Raw genomic sequence first — 22,521 nt, forward strand, 5'->3', positions numbered from 1 at the left:
ATATATTCTATTCTCTTTTTTCATGTAATGCTAGTGAAGGTGTTTTGGGGCCTAGTACAGGACTTGGGGGGGGGGGCTATGTAACTCTTTCCTTCCAGCTCCAAATCCTTCTGTGGGCTGCTTTTCCACTGACCATTGTCTTAGGGGTCATTCACACTTACCGTTTGCCCCATGCTTTCCCATACACAGGACCATTCCTGGTCCATGTCTGAGCGCTTTGTTTTCCTCCACCACTTTCCTCAAGGATAACTTGATCTTTAATGCTGAATCGGAACAAACGGCAATTTGCTGCTTGCTCTGATTCAGCGATAAAGCATGGGTTTTTGTGGGGGAAGCCCCGTGGGGGGGGGGGTGAGCACTCAAGCACAGGACTTTAAAGCACAGAGCTGTGCCTAGAAACACAGCACAAAAGCAAAGTCTGGATGAGCCCTTAGTAAAGCTTAAATGCACTGCCATACCGATTATATCTTCTTATGTTTCTACTTTCTTTTTTTGGAAGTCAAACACAGTTTGAGGATAAGGTGACAAAGACTTTTAAATACGCGGACATCTGGAGCACAACCCCCTTCAATCTCACACAACAAGATGTGTCATGTTCATACACAGAAAACAAGTCAAAACTGCAAATGGGGAAATACCCAGTTTGCTTCATTATTGCTACCAGTGATTTCAAAATATGTCAATATCAGTGCACTTGATGTACTACTACTGTAAGCAAAGTCAGGACTCCAGGAGAGCAACAGCAAAACATTACATTACAGAACACACTTGTACTCTTCGACTTTAAAACTCGGGAGCTTCTTAAAGCAAATTGCAGAAATTGGATCGGACATTCCTGATCCGCGGGGCCTCTGCTGCTGGCTTGCTTCTTCCTTGTGTAAGATGATAAGGATCTTTGCTTGACTGCTGGTCACTATGGAGACTTGCATTGGTCTCTGAATCACGAGGTTTGCCTGTAAAGACATGTTCATTCCATGAGAGCTCTTAAAGATGTTGGGCCTTATCTTAATAACAGTATCAAGCCTGAGCCTAACATTATCTTTAAAATGTGGGATCATTTTAAAGCCTGAGAATGGAGAGAACCGTGATTAAAAGCTCTGCTTCCAGTGCCAAGTGCTATGTGCTACATCAGGGGTACCCAACACAGTGCCCTCCAAATGTTATTGGACTCCAACTCCCATCACCCCTGGCCAGCATGATGGGAGTTATAGTGCGACAACATCTGGAGGGCACCGTGTTGGCTATCTCTGTGTTATGTTGAAGGAATCCTCTCCCGACACCCCTCTACACTCCATTCTGTGGAGAATAAACCCTTTTTAGGTGTCTTCTTGCCTCATCAATATATATTTGAGTACTATAGGACAAAGATTTTGCTTAGAACACATTGAGAGATTTCCTTTAAAACCTACTTTGAAGCAGCCTCCCATTTCACAGGGGCCACAAGACCTGCTGGATAGAAATACTGATATGAAGTTTGAATGAGCATTTTTTTTCTTGCAATACACGCTATGGCTTTCCAAACCATGTATTCTTGACAAAAGAAAAGACATTTGCACCATAGTTCAATCATTTCATACTGTGTGCATTTTCTAACACAGAGTTTCATCTAGTAACATGATAATGTTCTGAGAATGTACATAAAACCCAAAGCTAAAACAAGCAAAAGCCAGGCTGCTTGCCTTGAAATATCTCAGGAAGCTGTAGGTTGGTTTGTGGATTGGACTGTAGTTATGCCCCTACTCAGCCACTAACTTGAATGTGCCGTGATTTGAGAGCCAGTAGCATGAATGCAAACTGGTGCATCACATGATATTAGTATCATAGAATCATAGAGTTATCTATCAACATCAAGTTATTTCTTAGTGCAGGGCAACAAGGCAAACATGACTGTCCCTGGGAGGGTGGGGGCAAGGCAAATCATCACACTGTGCCCCCCCCCCAGTTGCTGTCATCTTCCCTCTGCCACTCCTCCTACTCTTGATGGTGAAGGTGGTGGCAGGGTATCCCTCCATGCCCCAGATTACGTTCTTTCTGTTGTCATTGCTCTGACGCCACCTCTTCCCTCCCTGCCTTCCTGTGAGGAGACCCATTGAGTGGGTGGGAGGCAATTGGGCTGGGCAGACTGCCTGGCCACTGGCCTTGGTCACTGCCACCGAGGATAGAGCCCCTCAGGACCATTGCCCCACCCCAAAGATGGGGTGTATCCTAGCCCCATTCCCACAAACCCTAACTTCTGCCTGACTTCTTAATACCTGCTAAGTCCTTTGCTCTTGTTTCATTTCTTCCTTTGACGCTGGTGTTTGCTTCTATGGGGCTATCTGCATATTTCATTGCTATGATAGGAAGTGATGTCTCATCTGAATCTGAAAAGGAATAGGAATAGGTATGTGTCATTTATTTTTTTACAGTTGGGTCCTGCAGGAAAATATTGTAGTATGGCTTTTCCTTTTTTAGTACATCAGCCATGTCCTCCAACACAATACTCCATGTTGTTTTGTCTTCCAGCTGGTTTTCTGTTCCCCACCCCTCAACATTCAGTCAGCTTTTCATGGCTACTTAGCTTGCTCACTTCCCATCGGGATATTTTGGGAGTCCCTTGTTTCACACCATCAAAAAAATTATTTTATGCTTCTGGTAACTTTGGAGTTCCCTCAAGCCTGCTGATCTCGCTCTCTCTCTCTTAAATATATTTTTATTATGATTTCTTAGTTTACAAAAATACCTGCAATGTCTCTTTTTTCCAGTTGTGTTTTCTACAGATCAGTTTCTTTTGTTGTGAGACATTAGTGTTACATTAGGAAGAAAAGGGGGAAAGAGGTGGAGGGGGGAATGGTGAGTGGGGTGGGGTCAGGGGGACATGCTTCCATTTTTCTACTTAGTGTATGTGTGTGGTTTTGTGTCAGCATCACATGTGAGTTCTCTAACTATTTGCTTGTTGTATTTCCTTGGTGGTGAGAGATGTTGGGGGTGGCCTAGGGTGTGATTGGTTGTCTTTGGCTGGCTGTAGTGAGATTTGTTATTGTGTGTGTGTGTGTGTGTGTGTGTGTGTGTGTGTGTGTGTGTGTGTGTGTGTGTGTTGGATCGGGTTAGCCAGATTGATTCCTATGTTGTTGGCAGATTCTTGTTGTCTTGTTGGGCTGTGTATGTGATAAAGTGCATGATGGGTGGTGCCCTGTTGACAACATAATCAAGGGCACTCATGGCCTGAGCATCAGAAACAGCGAAATGATGAAATAAAAAGGAATTCCTTTGTTCTCCTTCCTCTACCTTGTGGACATGCACTTTGGAGTGCTTCAGCGCTGCACTCAAGAGACAGTTGCAGAGATTCATGGCTGGGAACAGGATCCCTCGGTGATCTTCCCATGACCTCATCCTCAGTTGCCATTGTATTCCGGACCAGGAAGTAAGTGTGCATTTTCCCTTTGCCCTTTACATCAATTTCTCCCCTTTCCATCATTTCAAAATTCTTGTCCTTTATGCACCTGAAATATAAATAAAGCAGCGCATCTAAGCAGTGGGTTATGAAAATGGCACAATGACAATAATTATATCAGCCTCTAATGTGGAAAGTTCAACAGAGCTTAGGTTCTGTTGAAGGACCAGAAATGGTGACACAATGGTAATTTAACTAGCAGAAGCCTATAAAAGAACATGCATTGAAATGCTTGCCTTCTAGAATGAGTCATGGCCATAGAATGGTGGCCTCTGAACCCACAACCTATCACCTTCAAGTACAGGCTTTGCACCTGCCTGAAATACTAGTGGTGTTATGACAGTGTCCTGAATGGCAATATCACTGTTCTTATACAATGATGCTTATGTCCCATTGTTCAGTGCAAATAAAGCATTGCTGGGGCCCATTCAGGTAGGATGCTATAAATAAATGCTAGAATCTAAAAAAAAAAACACTCATTCAGAATTAATTAAAGTCAATGGCTATTTTCTTTAAAATGCAGAAAACGCAGGTGGAATCATGCATTTTTATTACAGTAATTCATCCCTTCACAGAAGCAAGGATTCTTATAAGGCGTCTTGTCTACATTAATGCCTTTCTCCACATTGTTCTCTTGTAACATGCATTTAAAGTACATCTCACCTGGGGCAGACAAACAAGACATTCCATGTTACCACCCAAATTACTGCACTAATAATGATCCCACTGCAATTTCCAGCAAAACAAGGATCTCATGGTAACCCTAGGGGATATTGAGTGTGGAAGGTTGTTGAATCTACACCCAGAATCTGAGGATTCTTTTTGGATGACATTGATATGGCCAGGTCACCATCACCTGTGAACAAACCATTTTCTGTGCTCTCAATCCTGCCATCATCTATCTTGTATTTTCAAAATCACAACCACAAAAATCAGCATTCCCCAGTAAAGTAGAGCTCAACAGCTGAAATGTAAATGACATGTATTTGTGTAGGAAGGGAACATTTGGTAATTAATTCCACTAATTTGGGAATAAATCTAAATACTTTAAAAGTAGTTCTAATAAGAAAGCAGACACTATCCTATCACAAGGTGTGTTTGTGTGTGTGTGTGTGTGTGTGTGTGTGCTCCCCAGCAGCTGATATTCAGAGACATATTGCCTTTGATAGAGGAGGCAATCTATCCCTTATGAACAGTAGCCATTAACAGCCTTATGCAGAGTCAAGAGTTCAGTGCAAAGCATTCTTAATGGATTGTGTCGGAGCTTACTCACTGATGAACGCTGGCACTCAGGTGAATTTTGCTTGGTACCCCATGGCTCTCCATCCGGGATGCTATATTCACTGTGTCTCCAAACAAGCAATAACGTGGCATTTTTTCTCCGACAACCCCAGCAAGGACAGGCCCTGTGTGGATCCCAACTCTGATCTGAGCAAGAGTTTTTTGGGGAAAAGATCACTTCCACAACAGGTTTCGTTTCAAGCACAATCTATCCATAAGTTCTAAAACACAAACTAAACAGTCACATAATCCACAGTTCCCTATGATGAGCTCTGTTGAATAATAATAATAATAATAATAATAATAATATACTGCTTACATGCCAAAATGGCTTCTAAGCACTGTTGAACCCAGGATTGTAATTCTTCATGAAAATTGATACTACCGGTATTCATAAGCATTGTGGTGCAGGGTGGGAAGCAAATCTATCAGGCTGTTCTTTCTGAGAGACAGAAGCTGAAGCTCTAGCCCTGAATTCAGAGGTCTGAAAATAAGTGCATCTCTCTTGATCACACTTACAAGGATATTACTACAGCTGACACAGGAGGACATATTCTACCAGGAAGTTCTTGCTCAACATCCCCAATCCTTTAAAAGAAAATGGAGTTATGGAGTATACAAAATGGGAACTTCTATAACAGGAATGGGGGAATCTCAGGCCTGGGGGCTGAATGGGGTCCTCCAAGCCTCGAGACCAATCCTGCAGAGACATTTGTGTGTGCTCATGGTGTCCTGTCCTTCTAGCCCTTATACCTCATCTATAAAAACAGAACCTTTAGCCATATATCCCCTAGTCCAAATCAGAGACTCGACCTCCTGCATGATCAGGGATCCCTGTTGTGTTAATGCACAAGCCAGCTCCACACACTCATCCCTTTGCATGCGCAAAGCTTCCTGTTTCCTTGAACTGAATTATGGTACCCTTGCAGGGTTCAGAGCTCTGTGTGCGCATGAAATATCTTGCAACTGAAAAAAAAACTGGTGGTCTTTGGGACATTGGTCTTTAGTCATCCCAGTGAACTTGTCAAGCCAACCAACGGGATCTTTTACATACTAGCTTTTTATTATGACAGCACAGAAGCCTACAATTCACTGCACAAATCAAGTCTGAGATTGCTGATCATTATGGCCCTACATTGCATGATCTCCATTTGCAAATAGTAAGCAGATAATGTGCATGTGTCTATTAGCTACTCACCTGAATAGGATTCCCAGACACTGGATTCTTTATGTCTTTTGCAGCTATGATCATTCCCAGTGCAAAGTTGGCAACCCGTTCAGCATGTGTGGATACAGGCACAGGAACACCCCCTACTACCATGTAGGCATCTCCAATGGTTTCCACCTTTAGAAAAAGAAGCAGATAAACCCTGCCATGCCAATAGTCTCTGCCTGAGCTTATTATTATTCCAGGGTAAGTGCCTGGAACCTCTGGAATCTCGCACCGCTCAGAGATTGGGTTGGCGTGTTAACACTACAAATACTTTTATAAATAAATGAATGAATTATGATATTAGTTAGGACTTGCCTAATTATTTAAGATCTGGTTTTGGGGAGAGAGGGTTAGTGTGAAATATGGTTAGCATAGAATTCTCACATTTTTAATATTCAAATTATTTTAACACGTAGCATTGCTGTTTTGAACAATAATGTAAACCTTTTTTTGTTCTTCAAGAAACGAAAGCATTACAATGCATTCTGTTTGTGATTTTGCGCAGCGTTTTTTTAAAATCACGGCTACCCTCTCTTCTGATACAGCTGCTGATAAGCCAGAGCACAGGTGCCATAAATGGACCAGGGCATCAGAGGAAAACGTCAGGATTCTTGCTCCCTATAACAACACACAGGGTGACCTCAGAGTCCAATAATGGTTCCTTACTCCAGGTTTTCCCTAGTAGCTTCTCATCACAGGATCCTGTTTGTTATATGCAGTCCACATAAATTCTCTCTGGCATCTCAGGCTTGCCACGGAGTTTGTAACCTCAGATTTACTGCCCTCCCCCCAGCTATCTCTTTCTTTCACAGCTGTCTCATCCTGACCTTCTGCTTTATCTCTACCACTCCTCCCCGCACCCCATTTTCCTATTCTCCCACTCTCAATTCATATTCCTACCAAACAACTTCATGGGGCCAGAGGTCACCTTTGCTTTTTATCTCTCCCTTGCTGCTGTCTGCTAGTCAGCACACTTCCTCCTCAACTTCCTTTGTGCGTTTTGCTGCTGCTACTTGCATCTCACTCCCTCGGGCCCACCTGATGTCTTTCAACAGGCTGCAGTGGGCATGTGAGAGCCTTGCCCACATTGCCATTGCAAAGACATTTCCCCACCCCACCCCCCACATTAAGGGTGAGCAGGCGGAGAAGATGCCCACACTTTAGACAGGATTCAGGCAGAGCAAGGCAAAAGGAATGGGGGGATCAGAGCCCAGGTATCGGGAATAAGACAGGAGAATTTTACCCATCTCTTTTCTCCTTTTTTTATAGGGGCTGCTGAGAAGGTGGAGCCAAAGAGAGCAGGGAATTACAAGGTGCCGAGGGGCGGGGGGGGGAGAGAAATGGTCCTTGACATCTTTTCCCTCTTTCCCACTAACATAACTTTCATGAGCTGAACATTTGTCACTGACCTTGTAGACATCGTGCACTGTGGTCAGCCTGTCAAATCGCAGATACATTGCATTTAGCAGGAGGACGATCTGAATAGGTTCGCACTGGGCACAAATGTTGGTGAAAGTTACAACATCGCTGAATAATATGGTGCACTCTTTAAACTCTCCTGCAAGCCCAAAAGGATAACGGTTAAGAGTGGGGATAGTTTAGTGAATAAATGTGGTCAAGACTTGTACCTACACTCAAGTTATGCATTCATTCCTAGATATCTAGATCTTGTATTTTTTAAAAAATGTAGCTAGTTACATAGCTGAAATTCATGCCAACTGCACAGCAAAAGATCCAAACAGCCAACTATAAAATTATATAGGCATACATATATACATGCATGATATAGCCTAGGGACGGGGAACCTCTGGCCCTCCAAAAGTTGTTGAACTCCATCTCTCACATTAGCCCTAGCACATGCTTAACTCTCCATCTATATAAAAAATAGAAGAGCATTGCTAGATCATATCAAAAGTTCATCTAGTCCAGCAGTTAGTTTCAAAGTGGAGAACCAGATGCTTCCTACAAGCTTCCCAAGCAAGACCTGGTGAGAACAGCCCTCCCGTGTTCTTTCTCCCCAGCATCTGATATTTAGAAGTATGTGCCCTCTAAACAATGGAGGTGGCGCTCTGGGGAACACCGATGAACTACCTTCTTCCCTGACTATTAGCCATACCGACTGGGTGGGAGATTGGAACTGAAGTTCAACAAATTTGTGAAGGACCACAAGTTTCCAATCCTTGGCATTAAAATGGATGGCTAATGGCAACATTAGAGTAAGGGGGAAAGGGAGCCTGGACCAATTTTTCTCTGAAGTTCCTCGTTTTGGCCTTCCTTACAAGTTAAGCACCTGCACATTGGCCCCAAATGTTTTAGCTGCCTCGCGTTCATTCACCTGCCTCGACTCGTTTCCCTTCTTTGAGCTGGTTGGCCACGTGCTTTGGGAGCATGGCGTAGAGAAGGGCTTCCGTCTTTTTCTTCTCCTCCTCAAGATGCTTTGACAGAATCCGCAGCTCCTCTTTCTTCCTCTCGAGCTGATTGGACAGCTCCATCTCAGCCAGACGCTGCTGGTTCAGAAGGATCAAATCCCTGGTGACATCGTGGGGAGCAATGTCGGCGATGTGCATGTTCCTCTCTTCCAGCTCATGCAGCGTGCGCAGGAGAGGGGAGCAAAGGTACAGCATGCATTGGACAGATTCCATCCAAATCATTTGACCTGATTTAAAAAAAATACAGAATCACAGGTACTTTTCCTGCATGCCATCCATTCTAGTAATGCAAGTTTTTGGTTGCTGTTCTTTCCTTCCAGATCATTGTTAAACTTCCAACCCTTCACTAGACTTCTACTCCACCCAGAAAATATAAAAAGTTGTCTCAGTGATTACAATGAAGACACAATTTAGTGGGGGGAGAGGGTTAGGAAATAGATTGGGGGGGGGAGGATGCACCCATATTTGCTACCGGTACTGTACAGGCGACAGGCAGTGGGGAGTAACAGTGGGTGGGGAGTGGGTGTCCCTCTCCTCAGAACCCGGATCTGCTGCTTTTTAGAGCCTGCTGCCTGAAACAACTGCCCTACCACCCTTCAAGGGTTGGCCAGCCCTGAAGCCAGCTCTTCATCTAGTCACCTTAATCATGCCTGACCCTGGAGACAATGAGTTACCTCTCAGTTCTAACATAGGACGCTGCTTCCAAGATTCTGGCATCATCTCCCTCTTGGTCCGGAAAACAAATTGGCTGTTGATAAATTTCTGGACACTGGAGATGGTGAATTTCACTTCAGGACGTACGATACTGAAGTATTGGTTGAGGCGGATGCCCAGTGTCTGAAGGCCCGGCACGATCTTTTGAATACTGACTCCGGCTTGCTTCACTCTAAGCTTAAAAGATAGAATCACAACTCTTTAGCATCAGCCCCCCTCAGAATTGTCTTGCAATCCTACCTCGGAGTAAGAATGGGAGCAGCCAGCATGGAATGGTAGCACCACAGAGCCAACCACCTGGTAGCATGATCACTAGGTTGATAGGGCAGTGGCAAGGTTGGGGCTGCAACTCCCATTGTCCATGATCATTGGCCAGGCTTGCTGGAGCTGGTAGGAATTGGAGTCCAACAACATCTGGAAGGCCAAAGGTACCCCATCCCAAAGGTAAGTAAACATGAGAGGGAAGTCCATTATTTCCAACCCCTTGCTGCTGCTCTGGCCATCCTCCATGAGCTGGAGAGTGATCTTCTGAAGTGAGGGGCCTCTTGTACACATGAAAGTTTTGCCATACATTTTAGAACCATGAATGCATGCAGGGAAGGGACAGAAGGCTTCCTGCTTCAGAAAACTGGCCCACCATTGACGGAGCACCATCAGAAGAGTGACAGGGGGCAGAGGCAGCACACTGACCCTCACAGCCACCATCCCATGCCTCTCTACTTAAAGGCTGGAGTGGATTTTGCATTGTCTCACACAACAGTATTACTGGGACCATGCTGGAATGATGATGAAAAGTAGGATATAAGATGATGCTCAATTGCTGTTTGGACTATTTTCAGCAGCTAACTACTGGAAGGGTAGTTATTAATCTCAGTATTAATATATTATGAAACAGACTGTCTCAGGTTAACTTATCATGCAAACAAGCTTCTAGGCCAACAGTAGGCAGCAGCAGTAAACAATTTATTGCATTAGGTGATTGAATCTGTAATCCTATGCCTACTTATCTTGGAACAAGTCCCACCAAACTCACTGTGATTTTCGTCTGAGTTGCTATGCAGAAGATTGTGTTCTAAAATGGCTATGTTTGGTTCACATATGTAGGGAAATGAGTTATCATTAGTTTGACTCACCTCTTCATCAAATACAATGTGGAAAGGAAGCCCATTGCAAAATGTCTTCGGATCTATGCAGAGGTTCTTAGGATAGACAGGATTGAATCCTTTCAGAAGTCGTCCTGCAATATGGGGTGGGGGGGGGTAAATTCAAACCATTCATAATTCCCTGATAGAATCAGCATGATTCTGCAAGATAATTTAATTCTCATTCATAAATAAATATTCATTCATTTCCCTCCGTCTTCCTCCAAGAATTCCAGAATAATGAACATGGGGACTCTCCATGCATATGAGTATGATGTGATTGGAAGAACCTGGAAAGGGTTTTCAAAAATAAAAATTTATGACATGTAAACACAACCATTATCTTGTGTTTTTCCTTAATACAACGTGGTCGTTTTTACTGGGATGCCACCATGGTGTTGTGGTTAGAGTGTTGGGCTAGCACCTTGGAGAACAGAGTTCAAATCCCAACAGACATGAAGCTCATTGGGGGACTGTGAGCTATTCATCATCTCTCAGCCTAACCCACCTCACAAGATTGTTATCAGCGTAAAATGAAGACGGTCCACCACCTTGACCTCCTTGGAGGAAAGATGGGATAGAAATTAATAATATTTAATGAAAAAGGCTGGGTTTTCAATGCCATATTGAAAGCATTAATGAATGATGCCAAATGCTTTTAGAAAGTTACACTTTTACCTTTTCCTATTGTCACAATTCCTTTAATTGTTTCCCAGTGACTTTTCTTGACAGGGCATGAAGAGAGGGGGCTGGCTTTATCCCTGTTCTTGTTCATGGCTCTTTCACTATCCTGTGGAATGAACCCAAAGCAATTGCCAAACTGTTAATATTTAAAAAAATGAGAAGTGTACTAAGGTCTTTGCATCAGCAAAATAATTGAAGTAATAATGGAAGGCACAAATAACTTAAATTTCTTCCTACTCTTGAATTGGAATGCGCTTGGGATATCTTCCAGTATCCTTCATTGTTTCAAACTCTTTGGAGGCAAATATCCAGAGTTTTGAGTATATGTCTGCATTCTGAACATGACACCTGTTTTCTTTTTTCAACAGCAATAATAATAGCAATATTAATAGTACTAGTAATTTCAATAATGATGATTATGTAGAAAAAGACAACCTATTAGTTTAAAACTGCCTCAGCGCTATATATTTTATATATAGATCTTCCTGCCAATACATATATGACTCCATACAAAAAATGAATATGTTTAGGGAAGTTTTTAATCTGTGATATTTTAATGTATTTTGGTATTTGCTGGAAGCCGCCCAGAGTGGTAGGGGAGACCCAGCCAGATGGGTGGGGTAATAATAATAATAATAATAATAATAATAATAATAATAATAATAATAATAAATATCACAGTACCTCTTTATTCAGCTGTTTTTCCACCAGTGTTCCAGAACTTGAAAGAAATGGCGAAGAGGAAGAGAACTTATTTCGCCTTCTGTATGAAAATACAGGTTTTTGTGTCACAAGAAATACAATGTGTTCCTTTTTCCCTGTTCTTTCTTCTTCTTCTGACTGATTGACTATTTCCATGGAAATTTCAATGTTGAAAAAATCCAAAGCTGCTGCACCAATGATTCCTGAAGCAAATGGGGAAAAAACCTAGGTGTTATTGGGGATATGCAGTGATTTGTTCTGGATGCCAGTTTTATGCTTGGAGGTTTGAGTCTGATTCATCCTCTTGCCTCCATTCACAAATTGGGAATTTGTTGAATGGCTATAACTTTCCCCCTCTGTTAACAGAAGTGCATGAAATTTGCAGGTATTGTAGCCCATAAAGATTGAATGAAATCTGCTAAATTACAAGTAAATAGGTCCAGGGGCTCAGGCACTACATACTTTTAAAGTGTTTCTTGAGTGGGAAGGGGCGAAAGGGATTTACTTTCTAGATAGATTTTTAAAAATCCTCTGACTGCAAGCTAGATTTGTCAGTAAAAGCAAAAAATTTCCTCTGCTGCTGCTCCCTACTCTGCCCTTTTCTTTCGTTTCCTCCATCACTCCACCCTAAACTAATACTAAGCTTAGAGACATTGCTTTTGCTTTTAGCAAACACTTGTTTGCAGCATTTCCCCCCTATGTCTGGATGACCCATGTGCCACGAAGCACATCAGGGGTTCCTGTTTCAATGCATGCCATCTTGCAGAGATCCTGCGTCACTTCAGACAAGCCCAAAATACCTCCAACACATCTTGCTTTATATCAGGATTATGCCAGAACTGATGTTGTACAAACTCTGATAGCACAATCCATACCAACCAGCCTAGCTGCTGTATTATGGACAAATTATAGTATCCAAGAAGTCTTTAAAGGCAGCCCAATAGACGATACAACAATATAAGTTTATTGTTCTAGCCAAAGGCCATGAAAACCTACAGCAACAGTACCAATAAAAAAATACAGATCATACATGCATTATACCAGCCAACATCCATGATGTAAAAGAAAGGTTACCAGAGACACCAAGAAACTCAAATCCAGATTGATTTCAAATTAAACATCTGAATCACCATAGCAATTTATTAGGGTTGTCATATGTCAGGAATTTCCCAGATACCAGTATGTCTGGGATTCAAATGGTGATATTAGCATCCAGGCGGAATTTTGAAAAATTGACAAAATGTCCAGGTTTTTGCCAACAAAACCAGAAGGTGTGTGTTTGAGTACTGTATCACTCTATGCCTCTTTGGGGTGGATTTTACTTCTTGAAATATGGCAACCATAAATTTATGACATTTTAACTAAGTCCTTTTTCCTGTTTTTGTTTGTTTGTTTGTTTTTCAGTCAGTGCATAGAAGGCCAGTCTTTGTTACAAAGCTATTATTCTCTAAATCAGGGGTTGGCAACCTAAGGCCCGTGGGCTGGATGCGGCCCAATCACCTTCTCAATCCGGACCCCGGGTGGTCCGGGAATCAGCGTGTTTTTACATGAGTAGAATGTGTCCTTTTATTTAAAATGCATCTCTGGGTTATTTGTGTGGCATAGGAATTCGTTCATTCCCCCCCCCCAAAAAAAATAGTCCAGCCCCCCACATGGTCTGAGGGACGGTGGACCTGAAAAAGGTTGCTGACCTCTGCTCTAAATAAATATACAATAAGAATGATAGCAGGAATCAACACGACATCACACCACTGGGACAATTACTAGTTTATAGCAAATGGAGGGTTTGGAAGAGGTCTGTAAGGAAAAAAAACACGGTGTGCAGGACATTCAGAAAACATTGATCCAATAGCTGACTATTCCACCTTTCAAAATCCATTCCAGAGGAAACTACATACCTGGAACAATATGGCACAAGCCTCGCCTGTCTGAGTAATAATGCAAATGCATCGACCCATCTTCATTCTTTTCCACCCTAAATGAAGGAGCGTTCATTTCCTGAAAAACACCCAGAGTTCTTAATAATCGTGCATCTCATATTTCAGCTCATTTTTCAATACTGCCCTGAAACAGAATGGGCAACCTTCCTGGGCGCCAAGTTAAGCACATGATCTGTGCTGTGGTGGCAATTCTACCAAATTACAATCAAGGTGTGGCTGAAATTAAGCTCACTATTTAACAAATATAGAAAAACAAGTTGTTTTCCAAAGTTCTAAGAGGTAGGGGGCATTCCATGAGTTAATGTTACATCTCTCTGGATTCTTCCCCCCCCCCTCCAAAATCCTGACTGTACTCAAACACCTATGCTCCATATGCGAGTATGTAAAATAATCACAGACCTATCTCACATTATGCTGCTGTGAACATGTGCTGTGTATGTAGAACCACAAAAGTTATTTCCACTTACCTGGTAAGACAGACTTAGGTAGCTGTGCAATGCATCCAGATTCTCTATAAATTCATAGAGGTTTCCGCCCAGAGTCCGCAGCATATGGTCATAACCTGACCGCTTGCAGAATTCAAAGAAATATTCTCCAAACTGCTTCAGGACCATATCGGGGGGGACATCTGGGGAAATAATGGTCTATTAATTAATTAATGTTTTAGGATCAAGAATGCAGTTTAACTCAGGCTGTGTATGCAGCACACATTTAAAGTACAGTACATGGCTTTCCAGAAGGAACCCCGAGAACTATAGTTTATCCCTCACAGAGCTACAATTCCCAGCACCCTTAACCAACTACAGTTCCCAGGATTCCTTGGGGAAAGCCATGTGCTTTAAATGTGCTTTACATGCAGTGGTGGCTTGTTCAGACCCTCCAACATTTCTCCAATGAAAATAGGGACGTCCCATTCCATAATGATATTTTTACTATATATACCCCACACATCTTACTGGGTTGCCCAGCCACTCTGGGCAGCTTCCAACATATATAAAAGCATAAACAAAACATTAAACATTTTTTTAAAAAAAAATCCCTCATATTGTATCACAGTGTGGTACACTGGCTTGGCAACCATGGACAGAAAGTCTTTACAGAGGGTGGTGAACACAGCCCATGATATCATGGGCTGTCCCCGTAGCCCGCTAGATGACATCGCAAGGGATCGTTGCCTTAGGAGAGCGAGAAAAATTATCAGGGGCGATTCATACCCAGGCCAGCACCTCTTTAATCTTCTACCCTCGGGCAGGAGATATAGAAGTATAATCAGTTGTACCAACAGGCTAAAAAACAGTTTCTATCCATGGGCTGTTAGGCTGCTGAATGGAAAATAACATAGTGCAACTGACTTTCGGGGTTGGTGTGTTGTGTGACAAGCACACATAGTGCAATGAGATTGAGTGTTTGTGGGGGGGGGGCTCAGTTAATTTCATTGTACACAGGTTGTACATTGACAATATAGGTATTATTATTATTATTATTATTATTATTATTATTATACAGGATTGCCTCCTTCAGATGGCTCAGGGGTCGGATAAGTCCAACATTTCTCCAATGAAAATTGGGACATCCTAAGGAAAAGTGGGATCAAATCAGAAACCAGGATAGCTTCTCTAAATTAGGGACATCCCTGGAAAATAGGGACACTGGGAGGATCTGCTGGTGGAGTGGTGTAGGCAGGGCTGTATTGTAAGCAGAGCTTCCCAACACTGTGTGCGACTGCCAGCTACCAAGAGAGAGCTTGGCACAGTGTAGTTGCCCCATCTTTGCCACCCCATCAGTCCCTACTGAGCTTCAGTTAAACTAGAATACTTAGCTCAGATTGTTCTATCACCACTTTCCCGTTTGGTTGCAATAGGATCAGGATTGCAGCTTTGGGCCTATGTAAAATTACAATTCAATCAGGGCAAAATCTTTGAATCTAAACCAATTTACAGCCTAATTTTCTGAAAGGGAAATCATACGAGCACAAAGTGGTTAAGGGACAAGCGGTTACTGCATTGGTCCTAGGATCTGGTGGCTATGGTCAACACTACTGTTTCAGGCATTCATGGGCATAGCCAGGAGGTGTGGGGGAGGGGGAATTCCCCCCCCCCAATCAAGGAAATAAATAGAAATACTTAATTAACTTACCAATTGTGTTGCAGATAACTCGGTTCCGCCCCCCGCAGCATAAAATCTGCACCCCACCCAAAAAAAAAAAATCCTGGCTTCTCCAATATGCACATTTAAATTTAAGGCATAGCCAAAATCATGTTACCTGTAGTTTCAGGTAAAGTGTTTCAAGTTGGACAAGGCCTGATTTTCCTGGTCGGGAGGGGTGGAATAATTAGTCAAAGATATAAAGTTAAAATGAGCCAAATAATCTCTCCATGAGCCCATCAAAACAAACATTTCTGCAAGATTTTATATTGTTTTATAAGACACCACAAAGCTGGCAAAGGTGTATCTTGAAGTCAGCAATATTTTTTGGAAATGTGGCAAATTCCATTTGCAAGTACCTACAGGATCAGAAACATCAGGTGCCTACAGAGCCCAGATTCTGCATTATTTCCATACCATACGTACCTAGCATTTTGCATGCCTTATCAATCAGCTGCATTGTGATTTCATCTCCGTAAACTTCAAAAGTCAAAAAGGTATCCTGTACTCCAGTTTGGACTCTGTAATAGAAATTAATATTTGCTGGAATTTTAGTAACATTTTTAGGGTTCAGTCTCTCATTCAGTCAGCTGGCCTGCCACTACTGGCCCCTCTTAGGCTCAAGCCATGTGATGAAATTTTGGGCAGTAGTATTCTGGCATATAGTTCCAGAGCCGGCCCAGTCATTAGGCAGGGTGAGGCCACTGCTTCAGGAGGCCGAAGCCCCCTGGCAGCATACTCACGAGTGTCCCACCTGCCCGCCACCTCTACCATAGGCAGAGAAGCGCCACCAGTGGCAATTTTGGGCAAGATTAGATCCATTTGGTTGAGATCTCACCCCAAATTGGCCCTGATGGCGTTGCAGCTTCTCTGCCTGCAGCAGATGCGAAAAGGTGCGTGGTATCAGCAGAACAGTTGGCAGCAACAGCAGGATAACAGCAGCACTTCCTGTTTTGCTTCAAGCAGTGAAATGAGACATTCCACCCTGGTAGTAGTTCTTTCCCGCCATTTTCATGAGGTAACCATAGGGGAACAGAACCACACATCTGCATAAAGGGTAATGACATGTCCTATGACATCTGCTGTTGTGTCATGCCATGGTCCCTGGTACAAATGCAATTTACTGTGGGATAGCTGTATAAATAATAATAATAATAATAATAATAATAATAATAATAATAATAATAATATTTATACCCCGCCCATCTGTCTGGGTTCCCCCAGCCACTCTGGGCGGCTCCCAACAGAATATTTAAAACACGATAAAACATCAAATATTAAAAACTTCCCTAAACTGGGCTCCCTTCAGATGTCTTCTAAAACTCAGATAGTTGTTTATTTCCTTGGCATCTGATGGGAGGGCCTTCCGCAGGACGGACGCCACTACCAAGAAGGCCCTCTGCCTGGTTCCCTGTTACCTCACTTCTCGCAGTGAGGGAACTGCCAGAAGGCCCTCAGAGCTGGACCTCAGTAGAAAGCCACAGTTCCATACTACAACAGGTAATGCAATGTAAAAGGAATGTTACCGTGTTTCCCACATTTTAAGACACCGTCTTATATTTATTTTACTCAAGAAAATAAGCCTATGGCTTATTTTCGGGGGGTGTCTTGGTTTTTTTATTAAGCAATCTATTTTTTATTAAGCAATCTTGCAGCAGCGCCACTCGGTTCAAGGCAGCGGGACCCAGCAGTGTCATCCTCATCCTCCCACTGCTGTTGCTGCTGCTAGCCCCTGGGGGCCGCGGAGGACGGAGGCAGGCGCCCAAAAGCGGCGACAAGGCTGGCTGGCTGGCGGAGGAGGTGGTGGAGGTGGAAAAAGGGAGGCGGGTGGAGAGGGCACACAGCTCACTCGCTTGGCTAGGCGGCCTTCCCTGCTGCCGCACCACCAGCCACCGCTGCAGCCCTTGTGGGAGCCGCCTGGCTGGCTGCTGGCTGGAGGGGTGCATACCCGAGCGGGAGCCGCTGCTGCCGTTGCCGGAGGAGGAGGAGCCTCCCGCTGCTGTTGCTACGCCGGAGGAGGAGGAGGGAGGCGCATCGCGGCCAGACCCGAGCGGGAGCCGCTGCTGCCGTTGCCGGAGGAGGAGGAGCCTCCCGCTGCTGTTGCTATGCCGGAGGAGGAGGAGGGAGGCGCATCGCGGCCAGACCCGAGCGGGAGCCGCTGCTGCCGTTGCCGGAGGAGGAGGAGCCTCCCGCTGCTGTTGCTACGCCGGAGGAGGAGGAGGGAGGCGCATCGCGGCCAGACGCACACAAGGAAGGCCGGCCAAAGGGAGCCCGCAGCCGCTCAACAGCACCTCGGCTCCGCTGGGCTTAGCTTCTCTGCCTTGCAGCCGGCTGTGGCTGCCGCCGCCGCCGCCGCTGCCTGTTGTCACAGGAGAGGCAGGGAGCGAGCAAAAGAGGGCGCGTGCTGGCCCAGAAGGAGGAGAAAAGGTGCAGACGGGGAGAGATGGGCGCCCCAAAGCGCCCTGACCATTGGATGTATTCGCTGCCTCCCAGGGTCGAAAAGGAAAGCACCAGTAGCCCCAATAGGAAAGACAGGCCTGCTCCAGAGGGACAGGAAGAGGCTTCCCCCCCCTCTCCCTGTGCGCTCAGCAGGCGGTGGAGAAATCAGCTGAGAGGCGCGTTTTCCCCCCATGCCTGTCGCTGGTTCGCTGGCTCCCTGAGCACACAGGAGGGGCTGAGGAGGTGACAGAAACAATGGTGGCTTACTTTCGGGGTACGTCTTACTTATCTTACTTCTAGAAAAACCCTCCCATGGCTTACTTTCTGACTACGTATTAAAAAAGGGGAAACACGGTAGTAACCAGAAAAGCAGGAGAGATGCACTAGCATTATAACCAAGGAAACTAATGCAATCATCCCCAGGTCTCAGCACACTCATAGATAATACTGAACTTGATGGGAAGACAGAGTGGCTCAGTATAAGGCAGATTCCTATGCTCCTAGAATGTGGGCCTTGAATAAGCCCATAGCAGTCAAGAGAATCTGTCCACAGGGAAGGAGGGAGAATATAATGCTTTCTGTTAGAGTAGGGGGTTCCCAAACTAAGGCCCGGGGGCCGGATGCGGCCCAATCGCCTTCTAAAACCGGCCCGCAGATGGTCTGGGAATCAGCATGTTTTTACATGAGTAGAATGTGTCCTTTTATTTAAAACGCATCTCTGGGTTATTTGTGGGGCATAGGAATTCGTTCATATTTTTCCCCAAAATATAGTCCGGCCCCCAGTCTGAGAGACAGTGCACTGCCCCCCCCCCCTGCTGAAAAAGTTTGCTGACCCCTGTGTTAGAGTTAATAACACTTCCTAAGGATGCCTGCTGTAATACTTTCAAAATTTGATGTGGCTTCATTCCAGTATGATGTGTTTTTCAGCTGCTGCTCTGTCACAAAAATGTTCACCCAACCACATGCCATTCTATATCATTTTGCATAACAAATAGAGCAATTAGAGGAGAGTAGCATTATGTGATGAGGCAATCTCTTGCCTTTGTTTCAGTAATTGTTTCAGGTTATCCTCAGCCCAGGGAAATCATTCTCCTGCAGTACCGGGTATTCCTTCTGCTTTCACTTAAATATTCTTTGGGTAAAGGCATTTTCTTCATGGGGGGCGGGGGGCGGGAAGGGACACAAATGCTGAGTCATGATGAGAGTCTTGTGCTTCCAGATGTTAGGCATGTATGTGCTTTTACTTTCCTTTGGGGGTGCTACAATTCTATAGATTTAATCTAATGGGTAGTCCCTGCATTAAGTCTCTCTGCTCTGAAGGTCGTACAGATTGCTATGAGTTGTGGCGGGCTAGGTTGCCTTGGCCCTCTTCTAGTTCCTGGAATAGCCAGGCTAGCTTCTTGGTGAGGTGATGAGCCATTAAGGGAACAAAGGAAGTGGTTTGGTGCCATAAAACAAAGGGGGGGCCCTCCCTCAACTGACTGGTACCAGTAGTTAGAAAGACAAAGGCAAGAGCTGATGAATTGAAGCAGATGGAAGCCAGAGAGAGAGAAATAGGGGCTTGATTTCTGCTTGAATCCAAGGCTGTGGCTATTGGGGAAACCAAAGGCCTCTTGGGTGTGTTAATGCTGTGAACCTCTCCATTATGGGCTCAGGTTGTATATATGTGTAAATAAACCATATATCACGAAGACACCACAGTGTCTGCTGTCCCTCATTCTGAAGAAAACATGAACCCTCGGTAAGCACCTGGGACCCTTAGAATCTCAAACCACTCAGAGATTGGGGTGGCATGCAACAATATTCCTTTCCTGGCTGAGTAATGCCTTTGTGAAATGCTGCCAGGGTATCAATTCCCTCCACCTGCCCCAATCCCATGGCTCTGAATTCTGGTAGCAGAGTGTACTAGCCTTTGCAAACATGGTGCCGTCTCTAGATGATTAGATCTACAACTCCCATCAGCATGGCCACACTGGCTGAGACTGATGAGAGTTGTAGCCCAAAAAATCTGGCGTGCAGTAGGGTTGGCAAAGGTTGGGGTTGACAATACTGGGATCGACAGACAGACCAAATGATCCACCTCAGTAGGACAAACCCCATATGCTCCTATTATTCACTGGCCTGATGTCTAAGATTATGGTGTGTTGGTGGGCATACAGAGAAGCACTTTTCAACTTGTACCTTGCAGGACACTTCCTAAGATTTCAAAAGGTGTTTCTGGATTTTTATTTTTATATTATTATTATTATTATTTGAAATCACAGTGGGAACAAAACAGAAAGTCTATGAATAATTCCTCCAGGTATAAATTACCTTAATTTCTCCCATACTTCTTCACCATATTTTTCAACCACCAAAGACTTCAGGCATGTATTGATGAAGCCATACTGCAAAAGCAAATGCATGAAAATGGGGGAACAGAATGTTCTCTTTTAAAAAGCTACATTTGCATCACATTGGATTATATTTGCATTTATATTTATTACACGAAACTTTGGCTTGCTTTTACAAAACGAATATGCAACGAATACAGAATCAGCCAGATAATGAAGTTTACTATTAGTGTCTTCAGGCTTATTATGCTGTAATTCAGAATTTTTAAAATGTACCGTAATAGTCTACATGACAGGCTTGGATAGATCAGTTGGTAGAGCATGAGACTCTTAATCTCAGGGTTGTGAGTTCAAGTTCCACAATGGGCAAAAGATTCCTGAATTTCAGGGGGTTGGACTAGATGACCCTTGTGGTCCTTTCCAACTCCACCATTCTATGATTCTATGACTGTAGCTGATGAGTCCAACAACATATTGAGGCAACCATGTCAGCCAGACAGTACTGAGCTAGATGGACCAGTTTCCTATGTTATTGCTATTCAACATCCAGGCAGAAGCACAGAAGCACAGAAGCAGGAGCAAAGGACACAAACACACCATTCCCTTAAAGTCAGGGAGGAATTTGCCATTTTCCTGATTCAGGGGCACACTCTCTGCATAGCTTTCTCTGCATGTCTGCTTGACTTTTTGGTACTGTTACAAAGCATATGAGTAAAGACTCTCCTTTAGATATCCAGTAATAGTCGCCCAGATTAGTAATTCAGATGATGCACATCCCCAAAAGAAGTGCCTGATCAAAATCACCTACTTGGGTCAGTAGGCTACAATTACGGTGAGCTTTTGCCCACCCACTCCTCTTAGTTTCCTCTTCCCCCAGTTCATCAATAAGCACTTTTCTTCTGGACGCCCTCTGAGCTTCTTAAAAAACAAATGTCCTCCACAATCCCCACCCTTTACAAGTTTGCTGCACAGGGAGCCTTTCTCTCTTGCCCCCTTCTGCGTGCCTCCTGGATCCATAAATAGGAGGCATCAAACGCTCTGAGGTATGAAGTAGAATTGAATCAGCCCCGAATCCCACTGTGTTCAACGGAGCTTAGAGATAAGCGCGTCTTGATAGGGTGGCGGTCTTAGTAACCGCAGCGCCTCTCTGCACAGCTGCGCTGATGCGTCTTTAAGCCGCTAACTGAATTGCCAAAACCAAGCGCTGTCCTAGCGCACAACAAATCCTCTCTCCCTATTTCTAAGCCACACCAGCTTTGGCAAAAGCGGGGACAGAGGGGGGCAACTGGGCTTTTCAGTTTTTTTAAAAAAAACAACGAGAATGTGCGTAACACTCTTTTCTTGACTTTTACTTGGCGCGAGCAGACGCTTGTGCGCTTCGGGATATTTTATTTACTACCTCCTGAATCCAGATCGACGTGCGTCCAGACGCCCCCTATTGACATCAGCCGCAGTTCCTCGGACTTCATTGGAGGCTGGGTCGGCCACTGACGCGAGGAGGGAGGGGACAGCTACAGGTTGCCATCTCCAGAATCTATTGGTGCTGGTCCTCCAGCCACTTGACTGACGGGCGTCGAGTGGACGTGGTCGCCTCTGCTCCTGGCGCTGGCTCGTACCAAGACGGTCTTGGCAAGACCTTAGCATGGTCCTCAGCGCCCTTGCTCCGAAGTTAGTAGGGTTGCTCCGGAGCAAAGTCGTTGAGGATCCCTTGCTTTTCTTTCTCTCCGGGAAAAGCAAAACGGAGCTAAACTGGCAACAACGCCCCCCCCACCCCCAACTTCCCTCCCCGCCGCCCACTGCTGCTCAGAGGCTTTTTTCTAAAATCGATTTGACACAAAGTCATCGGCATCTCCTCCAGATCCCGGATCCCTCTGTTAACTTTATTTTTTTTAAAAAAAAAAAACCCACCCGTGGAAGATCGTTGGGGGTCGGTGGGGGAGACAAATAGTCGCTACTCACCATTCTGGCGCATGGCTTAAGCAACAGAATCGTGCAACATTGCTTTATTCCCGTCGCTCAGGGTGATCCTTCTGGCTCTCTGCTCCTTCCCCGGAGACGCCACGCTA

The 22,521-nt window shown here is 44.5% G+C and overlaps 1 protein-coding gene across 1 annotated transcript; it reads right to left on the minus strand.

Moving 5' to 3' along the window:
• Window positions 1-432: 432 nt before the first annotated feature.
• LOC118093921 (guanylate cyclase soluble subunit beta-2-like) lies at window positions 433-22,417 on the minus strand. The gene is made up of 16 exons (XM_060274225.1): window positions 22,364-22,417; window positions 20,436-20,509; window positions 16,110-16,204; window positions 14,006-14,166; window positions 13,497-13,596; window positions 11,581-11,801; window positions 10,891-11,002; window positions 10,204-10,307; window positions 9,031-9,247; window positions 8,263-8,583; window positions 7,337-7,485; window positions 5,913-6,059; window positions 4,707-4,861; window positions 3,268-3,482; window positions 2,253-2,363; window positions 433-953 (listed from the first exon to the last, which is right to left on the minus strand). Exons 1-16 carry the CDS (start codon window positions 22,415-22,417, stop codon window positions 802-804), a joined length of 2,388 nt encoding a protein of 795 aa, XP_060130208.1. The 3' UTR covers window positions 433-801.
• Between the last annotated feature and the right edge of the window lie 104 nt (window positions 22,418-22,521).

This window comes from Zootoca vivipara, chromosome 5 (assembly GCF_963506605.1).
Source record: "Zootoca vivipara chromosome 5, rZooViv1.1, whole genome shotgun sequence".
Classification (NCBI taxonomy): Eukaryota; Metazoa; Chordata; class Lepidosauria; order Squamata; family Lacertidae; genus Zootoca; species Zootoca vivipara.

Excerpts from the sequence above, each read along its gene's own strand:
- LOC118093921 (XM_060274225.1), bottom strand. The coding sequence starts at position 22,417 with ATGGTGAGTAGCGACTATTTGTCTCCCCCACCGACCCCCAACGATCTT. Across the intron at positions 11,802-13,496 it reads CTTGTGCCATATTGTTCCAG|GAATCATTGGTGCAGCAGCT; the intron begins GTATGTAGTTTC and ends CATTTGCTTCAG. Across the intron at positions 7,486-8,262 it reads AGGGAAACGAGTCGAGGCAG|GAGAGTTTAAAGAGTGCACC; the intron begins GTGAATGAACGC and ends TTGGGCTTGCAG.